The sequence below is a fragment of the Scyliorhinus torazame genome, chromosome 10 (assembly GCF_047496885.1).
Source record: "Scyliorhinus torazame isolate Kashiwa2021f chromosome 10, sScyTor2.1, whole genome shotgun sequence".
Classification (NCBI taxonomy): Eukaryota; Metazoa; Chordata; class Chondrichthyes; order Carcharhiniformes; family Scyliorhinidae; genus Scyliorhinus; species Scyliorhinus torazame.
The window spans coordinates 189,358,498-189,373,328 of NC_092716.1; the positions used below are offsets into that span (position 1 = coordinate 189,358,498).

Here is a 14,831-nt window from a genome sequence, read left to right on the forward strand (position 1 = left end):
TTGAGGACTCCCAGGGTAACTCCCTCCCGACTGTATACCACTGTGCCGTCACCTCTACTGGGTATGTCCTGTCGGTGGGACAAGACAGTACAGACCCGGGCGGCATGGTGGCACAATGTTTAGCACTGCTGCCTCACAGCACCAGGGATCTGTGTTCGATTCCGACTTCGAGTTACTGTCTGTGTGGAGTTTGCACATTCCCCTTGTGGGTTTCCTCCGGGTGCTCTGGTTTCTTCCCACATTCCAAAGATGTGCAAACTAGATGGATTGGTCATGCTAAATTGCCCCTAAGTGTCCAAAGGTTGGGTGGGGTTACAGGGATAAGGTGGGGGATTGGACCGAGATAAGGTGGTCTTTCGAAGAGTCAGTGCAGACTTGATTGCCTGAATAGCCTCCTTCAGGGATTCTATGACATACCCAGGGATGGTGATAGTGGTGTCTGGACGTTATCTGTAGGTTATGATTCTGTGAGTGTGACTATGTTAGGCTGTTGCTTGACCAATCTGTGAGACAACTCTCCCAATTTTGGCATAAGCCCCCAGATGTTAGTATGGAGCACTTAGCAGGGTCGACTGGGCTGAGTTTGCCATTATTGTTTCCAGTGTCTAGGTTCGTCCGGTTTCTTTTCTTTTTATTGACTTTTTAGGTTTTTTTCATACAGAAGAGTGGTTTGCTAGGCCATTTCAGAGGTAACGGAGTCATATGAAGGCCAGACCAGTTAAGGATGGCAGATTTCCTTCCCTAAAGGATATTAGTGAACCAGCTGGGTTTTTTATGACAATCAACAATGGTTTCATGGTCATCATTAGACTTTTAAAAAAAAATGTTTTATTTAAAACAGATTTGTAACATTTACAGAGAAAAAAAGGCCATATACAAAAGCCTTAACATATTGAAAACGAACAGTGGGAGAGAATAAACATATTAATAAAGCACTTCCCCAACCAGCTCTATTTACCCATGCCCCACGTGCTCAACTAACCTAATGTGGCTCTAACCCCCCCCCCCCCCCCCCCCCGAGTGCTGCTGCTGTCGGTTTCCTATGCTATTCCCTGCAAGCGACTATCTCCCCCGGGGATTTCTGATCCCCCCACCCCCCTTACCCTCTTAAATCTTCTCTGCTCTCCCTCCCGGCTGCCCCCCCCCCCCCCCACCCCCCCGAGGCATGCCCTGCCAGGTCCAGGTCCGCCCCGCGCTTGTCCCTAGCCCGCCCCTTCTCCTACTCTCCCTGGTGCCCCCCGACCTACGCTAACTACGTTGACCCCTGCCCTTAGCGCCTGGCTGTCTCCCGCCCGAATGCTCGGGCCCTCCCCCCACACCCCAAAGACCCATTAACCTGATTGTATCTCCCTGTGCCCTTTCAAGTCCCTTACCCAGCCCCTAGCCCTTCCCCCTATCAGAGGCCCCGGTCTCCCGCCAAATGGTACCAAGCGTGGGACCCCCTTTGCAGGGCCCCTCTTCCCCCACCCCCCCATTGCAAGCTCCCAAACTCGCCCTAAGCAGTGCACCCTCCAGTCCCCGTTCTCTGTCCAGGCTGAATACAATCTTAAATAAAACATTACAGTGCAGGATAATTTAACGGACCGCCGCCACACAACAGCTCTGTGAGCCCAGAGTCCTTTACTGTGTCCGCCTGGGTGGAGAGCTTCACCTCGACCTCCCTGGGCGCCTTCTCTTGGACCGCCTGCGCCTCGACCATTCGATCCATCACCACCCTCATCGGGTCCAACGTGTCCCTCTTCAAGTCGGCGAAGCAGCTCCGGGAAAATCTGCTGCTCCCTTGACCAGTGAACCTCCGCTCCCTGTTCCCTGCCGTCCGCCATGCTTCGCCGCCCGGTCAGTGGTCCCCGCTGCTCCCGCTTCGAACTTCGCCGCTCCACTCGACCACTTCTGGTCCGACTGTCCATACCCTGGGAGGAAAACCTCTTCTTTTTGTCTCCTCCGCTGATTCAGGCCGCCAGGTCCCGAAGAAATCCTGCAAAACAGGTCCGTTTGCCCATCGCGGGCGGGAGCGATCCGACCTGCGACCTGCTTCCTCGTCCTCGAGGGCGCCACCGGAAACCTCCATCATTAGACTTTTAATTGCAGATATTTATTGGATTCAATTTCCACCACCTGCCATGCTGGGATTTGAACCCTGGTCCATAGAGTATTCCCTGGGTTTCTGGATCACCATTCCAGTGACAATACCGCTACGCCACCACCTCTCCATTATTTCTGTTGAAGAGCATTTTAATCGCTCTGCGATTGGTGGCTGAGCCTTTATTTGTTAGGGCCCTAATCTCTAGAATTGCGCCCATAACCCTCGGTCTCTCTCTCTCTTTGACTTACGGTCAACTGTCCTAATTTTGCCTTAAGGGAAGCGCTGCGGGTACAGTCCCTGCCTCTGAGCCAGAAGCTCCGGGTTCGAGTCCCACTTCGGGACTTGACAGCCACAGAAAGACCTTTCATAAACAGGTTGACCATCAACCTGCAAATATTTCCAGCATGCCTATGGCAGGTGATAAGAGTGGGAGAGTTTCCTTGTTAGCCAGAATTGTGTGATAGTTGAAGCAGAACAGTCTCCCCATGTTAAAAGTTCTTGTGCAGGTTCTTGGCATGGAATGTACTCTGTGGCAAGTGTCCTCCTTGCTTTCGAGGGACGACCAGAGAGAATAATATACCTTCTTGAAGTGGCTCCATGTCACATTATGGCCTATAATGCTCACATGAAATGTCTTGGAGTGTTTTATTAATTTAAAGGTGCGATACAAGTTTCAGGGCAACAGGGTGGCACAGTGGCTAGCACTGTGCCTCACAGTGCCAGGGAACCGGGTTCAATTCCAGCTTCAGGTGACTGTCTGTGTGGAGTTTGCACTTCCTCCCCGTTTCTGCGTGGATTTCCTTCGGGTGCTCCAGTTTCCTCCCACAGTCCAAAGATGTGCAGGTTAGGTGGATTGGACATGAAAAATTGCCCCTCAGTGTCCAGTAATGTAGAGGTTAGGTTAAGGGATTGTTGGGATAGGGTGGAGTGCTCTTTCAGAAGGTCAGTGCAGACTCGAATGGCCTCCTTCTGCACTGTAGGGATTCTATGATGAATTTATCCGTGAGTGTTGCATTCCCAAGCTGTGACAGTTTAATAGCATGATTATTTTCCCATGAAACTTGGTTCTGTGTCAAGTGCGGACTGCCCCCAAATGACAGCCTTGCTTTGTGTGCTAATCTGCTGTCTGCTGAAAGCTGGCATTCGGGGCTAACTTAGGTCTGTGGTGCAATTCCAGGACTAATTTCATCTGTTGCATCTCAGCCACTGGAACCTGAAGACAGTAAACAACACTCACTCTAACCATACAGCCAGGATGTCAGTGTCTGTTGTGAACGGAAACTTGAGCAGTCACAATAATGGAGATTAATGAGCCATGAACAGATGATTCGGCAGCAGTAAGGCGTGAAGTGTGAAGGCAAATTCATAACCTGGTGGTTAGCTATTGCACCACAGACCTCGGTGAATGTGACAATCTAAAATTAGTTTGTGATTTTATGAACAGAATTTCGAAGAGTTGGGAATCTTCCAAATTCTCTATCTTCGAGAGCTGTGAATGCACAGTCCTCGAGTATATTCAAGACAGAGATTAATAGATTTTGTATACCAAAGGAAGTAAGGGATATGGGAATAGAGTGTGAAGGTAGAGTTGAGATAGATCTGCCATGGATCTTATTGATTTGTGGAGCAGGCTCGGATGATCAACTGGCTTACTCCAGCTCCCATTTCTCAAGTTCTTACATAACGGATTGCAGGTTTCAGCCACGCTGTCAGTCAGTATTCTCACTTCAGTGATTGCACTCAGTCAGAACGTCATGGGTTCAAATCCCACTCCCACTATGAGGACACATTCAATGTGAGTTTACGTCTCTTCCAACCTAGTCTATAACTGAGACACGGGTAAGTTTTAAATTCTCTTGAAACCCATTCATTCAGGACGGGATTATAAATTGAGGGCAGGCTCTCCCCACACTACTGTAAATGTCGGGGATGGGCCCGCTTCCACTTGGCTAGCTCGCCAGGTTTTTTTTTGAGCGCTGGCCCTTTAATTAGAATGAGGCTCTGCACCACAACAGGCTTGGTGGTCACTACTGGTATTGCAGGGGGCTCAAGAGGAGAAAGAGGAGGAGGAGGAGGAACCATGGGCGCGATTCTCCGACCCCCCCGCCGGGTCGGAGAATCGCCGGGGGCTGGCGTGAATCTCGCCCCCGCCGTGTCCCGAATTCTCCGCCACCAGAGTATCGGCGGGGGCGGGAATCGCGCCGCGCCAGTCGGTGGGCTCCCCCCAGCGATTCCCGGCCCACGATGGGCCGAAGTCCCGCCGCTGTCAACCCTCGCCAGCCGGCGTGGATTGAACCACCTACCTTACTGGCGGGAGCAGACGGCGCGGGCGTGCTCCAGTGTCCTGCGGGGGGCGCGGGGCGGTCTGGGCCCGGGGGGGTGCTCTCACGGTGGCCTGGCCCGCAATCAGGGCCCACCGATCAGCGGGGGGGCCTGTGCTGTGGGGGCACTCTTTTTCTTCTGCCTTCGCCATGGTCTTCACTATGGTGGAGGCGGAAGAGACCCCCTCCACTGCGCATGCGCGGGGATGCCGTGAGCGTCCAAACGCCAAAGGCCTTTCCCGCCAGCCAGCGGGGCGGAAATCGCACCGGTACGGGCCTAGCCCCTCAAGGTGAGGGCTTGGCCCCTAAAGGTGTGGAGAATTCCACACCTTTGGGGCGGCCCGACGCCGGAGTGGTTCCCGCCACTCCATTACGCCGAATTCCCCCGCCCCGCCGGGTAGGGGAGAATCCCGGCCCATGAATGCCCCAAAATCCAGGCAGGTCTGATATCTCGCCAGGGCCAGGTTGCCACCAGTTAAATCAGAGTGGTGACGGGTTGAGGCCTTTAATTGGGCAGCTAAAAGCCTCAATTGGGCTCTAGGTGGGCAGTCCACCAAATGCCACCCCACCAAACGTGTACAGTTGTGGCAAATTGGGCAGGCCAGTGGTAAGTGGGCTACTGGTGGGCATGATGCCAATGGCATGGTTCCATAATTTATGGGCCCACCCACCTGATTTGAAGCCCACAGATGACCCATAAAATGCAGCCCTTAAGAGTTAAAAATGGGCCCATTGTGCATGTGTTACATTCGCCCATTTAGATCAACAGCCCTTTTAAATGATGCAATTTTCCAAACTGTTTATAGATACGTATTAAATGGGGCATCTAATATAATTAACCCCAGTTAAGTAATTACATATTCTTTCTAATAGCTACAATGAGCCAAGACTTTTGAGCTTTTTCTACAGCATCTGGATTCAATGATAAATGGAAAATCTGAGTGAAAGAGATTTCTATCTGTTAAAAATGGAATTCTAGGGCAGCACGGTGGCGCAGTGGATTAGCCCTGCTGCCTCACAGCGCCGAGGTCCCAGGTTCGATCCCGGCTCTGGGTCACTGTTTGTGTGGAGTTTGCACATTCTCCCCGTGTTTGCGTGGGTTTCACCCCAGAACCCAAAGATGTGCAGGGTCGGTGGATTGGCCACGCTAAATTGCCCCTTAATTGGAAAAAATGAATTGGGTACTCTAAATGTTTTTTTAAAAATGGAATTCTCCAAGGATATCTGTTAGTGGGGGCACGGGACCATTCACAGAGAATTAAAACGAAGGGCATTAGCATTAGTGGATATGGTATGTTTTTAACTGGTGCCAGTGCCAGTCCCAGATCAAGGACAGTTTGGGTCAACATCGCACTAAAGCTTCTCTTGCACCATCTGTGACCTATTTATCCCATCAAAATCCTTCATAATTTAAAAACCTTTAGGGCGGCATGATGACACAGTGCTTAGCGCTGCTGCCTCACGGCGCCAAGGACCCGGGTTTGATCCTGGCCTCGGGTCACTGTCTGTGTGGAGTTTGCACATTCTCCCCGTGTCTGCGTGGGTCTCACCCCCACAACCCAAAAGATGTGCAGGGTAGGTGGATTGGCCACGCTAAATTTCCCCTTAATTGGGAAAAAAGTGAATTGGGTATTCTAAATCTAAGTTTATTAAAAAAAATATATTAAAACCTCTATCAACTCATTAAGGCTCCTTCAACAGGATCTTCCAAACCTGGAACCTCTATCTCCTGGAATGACAAGGACAACAGGTACATGGGCACACCACCATTTGCAAGTTTCATACACCATCTTTCACTGTCACTGAGTCAAAATCCTGGGACTCTCTGTCTAACAGCACTGTGGGTGTACCTACATAAGATGAAGGCAGCTCACCACCATCTTCTAAAGGGCAATTAGACACTGGTAGCAAATGCTGGTCTTGCCAGCGATACATCCTATGGATGAATGACAAAAACAATTCCGGGTGACCTGTTTTTAGTTCCGTCATCAACAATGACCCCTTGGTGACTGAGGCTCTCATTTCGTGCAAAATTCTGGGAATTATGAACTGCCATTGGTTCGGAATGAAGGGCAGACAATCCAACCCCAATCTATACAGAAGTATTTACAAATGGACAGAGATGAGAAGCACCTTACGTTAAGCCTAGAATCCTGGACTGGATTCTCCGATCCCCGACGCCAAAATCGCGTTCGGTGAAGGGGCGGAGAATCCCCGATGACGCTGAAATCAGGGGCGGCAGCGCTTTCGCAATGCTCCGTCCCCTGAAAAGCGGCGTGTGTATGCCACGTACTGTATCCACGCCCTCCTTACGTTGGCTGAGGCACTCCCCGCAATGCTCCGCCCCTGACGGGCCGAGTTCTCGATGGTGTGGGTCGAGTGTGGTCTCACCCGTCAGGAATTCAGAGTGGCGGTTACGGACTCAGTCCAGTGCCGCCACAGTCAGTGAAGGGCCAATCCGTGGGCAAGGGGGCATTGTTCGGGGCTGGGGGCACGGTTTGCGGGCACTGTTACGGGGCGGGCAACCCGGCCGAAAGGGGTGACTATTTTTGCGGGCCGAGTCCTCAATAGACAGCCACCATGAAGCACGGCACGGTCGTTTTCCGTCGTAAATTGCCATCGTTCCCACACCGGTGTGAGGATATAGCCTCAAAATCAGAGAATCCAGCCCATGAGCTCTGAGTTTTCGTCAACCTCACTTGACAGCTGCGGACTGTGTCCAGCGCCGCCACAGTCGGGGAGGGGCGGGGGGGGGGAGATGTTCTGCTGGCTGGAGGTGCTTGGGGACTAGTGAGGGGTAGTGCAGGGGTGGTGATGGGGGTTACAGGCCAGGTCCGCACATGGCCAGCGCCAAGTTGTATGGCGCGACTGCTGCATGTCGACGCCATGCGCATGCGCGACCACGGACGGACCTGTCAATTCTCCGGCCGTTTATGTCGGGAGTGCCGGGGGGTTTTATGTGGCACGGCTGCAAGCCTTCCACCGGCAGAGGTGGCGGCAACATTTTCATCGTAAAACTAGACACTTCCTCCGGACATAGCCGCAAAATCAGAGAATCAAGCCCTAAGGACAGCATTCTCCGTTCCAGAGACTAAGGGTGGGATTCTTTGTTCCAGGTGGGATTCTCTGGACCCCCAGCTATATGTTTCTCGGCCAGGTGCCATTCGCTGCTGCTGGGATTCTATACTCCCGCTGCTCATCAATGGGATTTCCTACTGTAACCATTCCACGCTGCCGATGGGGAAAAAGTGAATAGCAACGACTGGAGAATTTCAGCCGAAGTGCTCCTGCTTGCGGAGAATTGGGATTGTGTCCCATTGGCGCTAGGAGCATTGCCGAGGTGGAATTCTCAGATCCTTGCTTTGTAAAATAACGCATGGTGGTAAACACGTTGCTTTCTCAGCACTTACTGGTGTCAGACCGTCATTTCGAATGGATGCCCCGATCCCTGCATCCAGAGGCGGCTCCCCCTCAATGGAAATGTTGACCCCCCCCCTGCTGACAAGGGGAGAACCCCCAACCCCTCATCAAGGTGGGGGCATCCTTCGCCCTCCCCCCACACAAAGCATGAATGATAGTGACCTGGCCCCCCTCCACCCAAACCCCAGCACCCCTGCTTGAGCCACCCCCTTCAGTCACCCTCCAGGCGCTCCCTTAAAATTCCCCTCTTCAGGCCCCCACCTTCGGGCATTGCCAATGGTGCACTGCCCACCTGGCACCATGGCGCTGACACCCTAGCCTGGCATGCGGAACCCTGAGCCCGCTGTTCAAAATCAGCATCCTTGTTTGACCTGTTTAAATTCTGAAGTGGCCTTCGCACTCTGAACTGCTCTGCCTGATGGCTGATGAGTAGATCAGAGAGTTCATTGATGATTTAAGCCAGGAAGATTTACCCTTTCCTCAAATCTACTCCCTCAGCCCTATACATTTGAAACTGTTGCCTTTTGAAGTGTCAGAGCCTTCCTAGAAAGCTCACAACACTTAAAAAGCTTTGAAATCCTCTGAGATCCTTTGAAATGCCGCAAATTCATTCAATCTCAAGTGTCGTATTTTAGCCAGCCTTTGATGACAGCTGCCTGGAGGTTTGTTTATCTTTCCCTTCATGCTTGAATGCATCCTCCATTGATCCCAAATGCAATATTTATCAACGTTCTTATTCTGATTGGCAGCTGCTCGCCACTTCAAAGCAGCTAAGTGCTTTACCTTCCTGTTTTATAACTGCAGAAAGCACTTAGCGTTGTTAGAAAAGCAGATATATTTTTTCAAAGGTGTGAAACTTTTAAATCTTGATGCTGAGAGAGACTTGAAAGCACTTATACAAGGACACAATATATTAGCATGCAGGTACAGCAAGCAATTAGGAAGGTAGATGGGATATCGGCCGTTATTGCACAGGGATTGGAGCGCAAGAATAAATAAGTCTTGCTGCAGTTGCAAAGGGACTTTGGTAAGGGCACACCTGGAATACTGTGTGCAATTTTGGTCTCCGATTTAAGGAAGCATATGACACTAGAGGCAGTTCCGCAAAGGTTCACTAGATTGCTTCCTGAAAGGAAAAGTTATTCGATGATGAAAAGCTGAGTAAATTGGGTCTATATTCTCTGGTGTCTAGGAGAATAAGAGGTGATCTCATTGAAACATTCAAGATTCTGAAAGCACTTGACAGGACAGACACTGGGATGTTGTTTCTGCTGGCTGGGAAATTCTAGAACAGGGGGGTACAGTTTCAAAATAAGGGGTTGATCATTTGGGACTGAGATTAGAAGATGTTTCCTCACTCCAAGGATTGTGAATCTTTGAAATTCCCTGCTCTAGAGGGTTGTGGATGCTTAATTGTTGAATATATTTAAGGCTGAGATAGACATATTTTTGGTTTCTCAGGGAACCAAAAGGTTAAGGGAAGTTGGAGGGAAAGTGGAATTGAAGTCCAAGTCAGCCATGATAATACTGAATGGCGGAGGAGGCCCAATGGACCAAATGGCCTTCTCCTGCTTCAAATCCTTAGGCTCTTCTGGGAGGATAAGAAGGTCTCTAAGTTAATGGCCTAAAGACACATCACAAGCCTTGCTGTGTGGGACATTGACCACTTTAGAATGTTGGCCCCGAAATGTATACAGGAAGATCCAGCTGTTGATCGTGGCAATGAAGTGATTGTTCATTATCAGTGGATGCCTCGATCTACTAGCACAGTCCACCAAGCAGTTTGGTTTCAATTGTGACTACTCTGGCGGAACTAAAATACAAATCAGTTTATTACAGGACAAGGGAGGAAGGCCAGGAGAGTACAATTCATTGAATAATCATACCAAAAAGCTGTCACAAGCACAAAGGGATGAATGGCCTCCTTCTGTGCTGTGCTCGTCTTTGAATCTAGGTTGAAATGTAAATGAACTAAATCTCCAGGCTCCAGTAATCTATGGGCTGGATTCTTCACCACCCCACCCCCGCCTGCCCGCCACAGGCAAGACACCGACAGTGGAAAAATCAATTGATATCGGGCGGAATTCTCTGATCGCCTGGCGGACGCAGGCGAAGAATCCCGCCCGATGTCTAACCATCTCTCTCAGCGGTTCGCACCAAAATACTCACCTGAGTAAAAAGCCAATAAAGCTTCATTCGCTTGGCTTTGGCGTAACTACACTCAATTAGCCTGGGCTTGTTGTTCACATCTACCAGGCACTTGTTGTCATCATCATCGATAGTGGGACTCAGTAACCCCACACGGATCTGCTGGTTGCTCATGTAGTAAACGTTCTGAAAGAGGAAAATGGAGAAACATCAGTTCCCATGGCCACATCCCCCATCAATTCATCCCCAAACATATTGATTTAATTCATTCCCTAATTGCCCATTCCGAGCTGCCCCTGGTGATGGTGATAGTAGACTTTATCATTGGTAAAGGTGGTAGGTTCGTTCCCTGAAGGGGCATTAGTGAACCAAGTGGATTCAATAAATGCAGTCAACAGACTCATCTTAAAGAGGAGACTGCATTAACATTGACCGCATTTACTGATTCTAAAAACTAAAATAAACTACATTAACAGAGAAAAATCAGCAGACGACACAGCGATAATTTCTTATGTGTCCTTGGGTGATGAGTGGCATTCGCTGAATCAGTTGATCGCATGAAAGGGAGTCTTTTTGTCATCTCTTCAAGCAGTTCCGACTGAGGAAGAATCTGATGAGACTTTCAAACCTTTCTTTTCTTGGAATGAAATAGAATAAAGAAACATGTAGCAGATTTTGGTCCCTCGGATGTCTGCCAGACTGCGAGGGATGGTCTCTTGATCTTCACCTCACTGTAGCGCCCAGTCCCTTGCTTGGTGTTGCAAACAATGGTCTTGCCAGAGCTGCAGTGTAATTTTGCAGATGGGCAGTGACTTGCCTTCAGCAGCCTGGGTCTTCTGGGATTACCTTTTCCCAGACGAGCAAGGAGGGGACATGAGAAGTATTTGGCAGGAAGGATCAAGGAAAACCCAAAAGCTTTCTATAGGTATGTCAGGAATAAGCGAATGACTAGGGAAAGAGTAGGACCAGTCAAGGACAGGGATGGGAAATTGTGTGTGGAGTCTGAAGAGATAGGCGAGATACTAAATGAATATTTTTCGTCAGTATTCACTCAGGAAAAAGATAATGTTGTGGAGGAGAATGCTGAGCCCCAGGCTAATAGAATAGATGGCATTGAGGTACGTAGGGAAGAGGTGTTGGCAATTCTGGACAGGCTGAAAATAGATAAGTCCCCGGGACCTGATGGGATTTATCCTAGGATTCTCTGGGAGGCCAGGGAAGAGATTGCTGGACCTTTGGCTTTGATTTTTATGTCATCATTGGCTACAGGAATAGTGCCAGAGGACTGGAGGACAGCAAATGTGGTCCCTTTGTTCAAAAAGGGGAGCAGAGACAACCCCGGCAACTATAGACCGGTGAGCCTCACGTCTGTAGTGGGTAAAGTCTTGGAGGGGATTATAAGAGACAAGATTTATAATCATCTAGATAGGAATAATATGATCAGGGATAGTCAGCATGGCTTTGTGAAGGGTAGGTCATGCCTCACAAACCTTATTGAGTTCTTTGAGAAGGTGACTGAACAGGTAGACGAGGGTAGAGCAGTTGATGTGGTGTATATGGATTTCAGCAAAGCATTTGATAAGGTTCCCCACGGTAGGCTATTGCAAAAAATACGGAGGCTGGGGATTGAGGGTGATTTAGAGATGTGGATCAGAAATTGGCTAGCTGAAAGAAGACAGAGGGTGGTGGTTGATGGGAAATGTTCAGAATGGAGTACAGTCACAAGTGGAGTACCACAAGGATCTGTTCTGGGGCCGTTGCTGTTTGTCATTTTTATCAATGACCTAGAGGAAGGCGCAGAAGGGTGGATGAGTAAATTTGCAGACGATACTAAAGTCGGTGGTGTTGTCGATAGTGTGGAAGGATGTAGCAGGTTACAGAGGGATATAGATAAGCTGCAGAGCTGGGCTGAGAGGTGGCAAATGGAGTTTAATGTAGAGAAGTGTGAGGTGATTCACTTTGGAAGGAATAACAGGAATGCGGAATATTTGGCTAATGGTAAAGTTCTTGAAAGTGTGGATGAGCAGAGGGATCTAGGTGTCCATGTACATAGATCCCTGAAAGTTGCCACCCAGGTTGATAGGGTTGTGAAGAAGGCCTATGGAGTGTTGGCCTTTATTGATAGAGGGATTGAGTTCCGGAGTCGGGAGGTCATGTTGCAGCTGTACAGAACTCTGGTACGGCCGCATTTGGAGTATTGCGTACAGTTCTGGTCACCGCATTATAGGAAGGACGTGGAGGCTTTGGAGCGGGTGCAGAGGAGATTTACCAGGATGTTGCCTGGTATGGAGGGAAAATCTTATGAGGAAAGGCTGATGGACTTGAGGTTGTTTTCGTTGGAGAGAAGAAGGTTAAGAGGAGACTTAATAGAGGCATACAAAATGATCAGGGGGTTGGTTAGGGTGGACAGTGAGAGCCTTCTCCCGCGGATGGATATGGCTGGCACGAGGGGACATAACTTTAAACTGAGGGGTAATAGATATAGGACAGAGGTCAGAGGTAGGTTCTTTACGCAAAGAGTAGTGAGGCCGTGGAATGCCCTACCTGCTACAGTAGTGAACTCGCCAACATTGAGGGCATTTAAAAGTTTATTAGATAAACATATGGATGATAATGGCATAGTGTAGGTTAGATGGCTTTTGTTTCGGTGCAACATCGTGGGCCGAAGGGCCTGTACTGCGCTGTATTGTTCTATGTTCTATGTTCTATATTCTAAATCTCTCTACCTCACCTTTCTCCTTTAAGATATTCCTTAAATCCTGGTCACCTATCCTAATATCTCATGTGTGCCCTGGCAACAAATTATATCCAACAATTGCTCCTGGGTGTTTTACTTTGCTAAAGGCGTTATATAAATACGAGATGTTGCTGTCGAACACAGACCGCAGCATAAACTGTGTGAGACTTGTGATAATAACCCTGCACCCACTTTTGAGTTTAAATTTAATTTGGTCACAGGCACATGTTTGGTGGCAATGGATCAGTTATCCATACCCCTGGACTAATAATCCAGTGAATGAGGGTTCAAAACCCCGCCAAAGCCATTTGAGGATTTGAATTCAACTTTTAAAAATCTGGAATCAGTAAGAGGGACCAAACAAACTACTGGATTGTCATAAAAACTCAACTGGCTCATTAATGACCCTTGAGGGAAAGATGTCTGTGGTCCTTACCAGATATGGGCCCAAGTATGACTCCAGTGCCACACAAATGGTTGACTTTTAATTGCCCGCTGAAGACACTCAGTTGTTTAAGGGGTGGACGTTAAATGCCAGCCATCCCAGTGACACCAACAACCCGAGAATACTAAGAGAACATTTGGCCTATTTATGGTTTTGGTTCTTGTGGATTCTGAATGATTTAGGAGAAAAGTTCAGAAGAAGGAACACAACTTTCTTGTTAATGATTAGATTGTAGTTCCATATAATTAAGTTACTTATTCTCTGCAGGACAAAGGCCCCATCAATCGGAATCCTGCTACTCTCTATGTTTTGTATATTTGTCATTAATTATACTGAACAGGATTGTCTGGGGAAGGTTTCATTAATGTCTGAAATTGTCGGCATGTGTCATATAATTTCACAGGTATTAAACCATGCCGTTGCTGTCACATTTTGTTTGATCATGGCTCCAGCGAACAAACGTTGGGCATTTTACTAGAATAATGATGCAATATAAGGAGAAGTTGTTATTTTTGCCGTTGCTGTTGGTCTTGGTTCGAGACCAGCAAAGCAACATTCAAAATATCCATTTTATTGGGGAGGTGAGGGGGGATGGGAGGGGGGAGGGGAGGGGGGGGAATTAGGGTCACAAGGAGCAGGAGTGCATTGTGTCATGTGAGGGTCCCTTTAAGAAAAGGGTGTTTTATCAAATGGCTGCAGTAATTTCATTGTGTGGGTGGAGCTGGCCTGTGATTCTGTCTTTTACTTTCATTTTGAGCTGGAAGCTGCTTTGCGGCTCTGAGTTTTTCCTGGTTTCGTTTTTCAGTTCGGAGCTGCATTCAAACCAAGCAGGTGTATTTTGGTCTCTCTCTCTCTCTCTGCATGCTAAAGAATGTCCCCAGACCACGTGCTAACTTCAAAATAATACCTGTACTGTTTGCAATTAGGGATGCACCTAATCAGTCAACCAAATTCAGTCCTTTTGAACTAATTTTTGGTCATGAGGTAAGAGGACCACTTAAATTAATTAAAGAAAAATTGGTGAGTGAGCAGTCGGAATTTACATTATTGGATTAAGTGTCAAATTCTAGGGAACGATTAAATAGAGCAGGGGAATTGGCTAGACAACATTTTAAGTTGCACAACAGGTGATGAAACGGGTAGCGGACAAGAAAGCAAAAGTTCGTAATTTTGCCAGTGGAGATAAAGTTTTAGTATTGTTACCAGTGGTAGGTGAACCTTTAAAAGCAAGGTTTTGTGGACCTTAGCAGATTGAAAGGAAATTAAGTGAGGTGAATTATGTGGTAAGAACGCCGGATAGATGGAAAACTCACTGAGTGGGTCATGTGAATATGCTTAAAAGGTACTTTAAAACCACCTCCTTTTGCTCTCCTTCCCTTTCAATGATTCTAACTCAAAGTGAAGAACCAAATCCAGATGACTTTGACATCCTTCAAATTAAATTGGAAAATGAGGATGCTCTTAAAAATTGGGATAAATTGTTTTTACCTTCCAGAGGAAAAACAAAATCACAAAAAACTCAGAGCCACAAAGCAGCCTCCAGCTCAAAACAAAAGTAAAAGACAGAATCACAGCCCAGCTCCAGCCACACAATGACATCACTGCAGCCATTTCATAAAACACCCTTTTCTTAAAGGGACCCTCACATGACATGGAGGGGGCACCCGGATGCCAATT

The 14,831-nt window shown here is 48.3% G+C and overlaps 1 protein-coding gene across 3 annotated transcripts in view; it reads right to left on the bottom strand.

The window, feature by feature from the left end:
• The window catches only part of galnt18b (UDP-N-acetyl-alpha-D-galactosamine:polypeptide N-acetylgalactosaminyltransferase 18b), a 453,243-nt gene that overhangs the window by 59,192 nt on the left and 379,220 nt on the right, over positions 1 to 14,831 (bottom strand). For all 3 annotated transcript variants that reach the window (XM_072466166.1, XM_072466165.1, XM_072466164.1), the window contains exon 10: positions 9,994 to 10,158. In XM_072466166.1, coding sequence (XP_072322267.1) covers positions 9,994 to 10,158 — 165 coding nt within the window. The remainder of the gene's footprint in view (positions 1 to 9,993; positions 10,159 to 14,831) is intronic.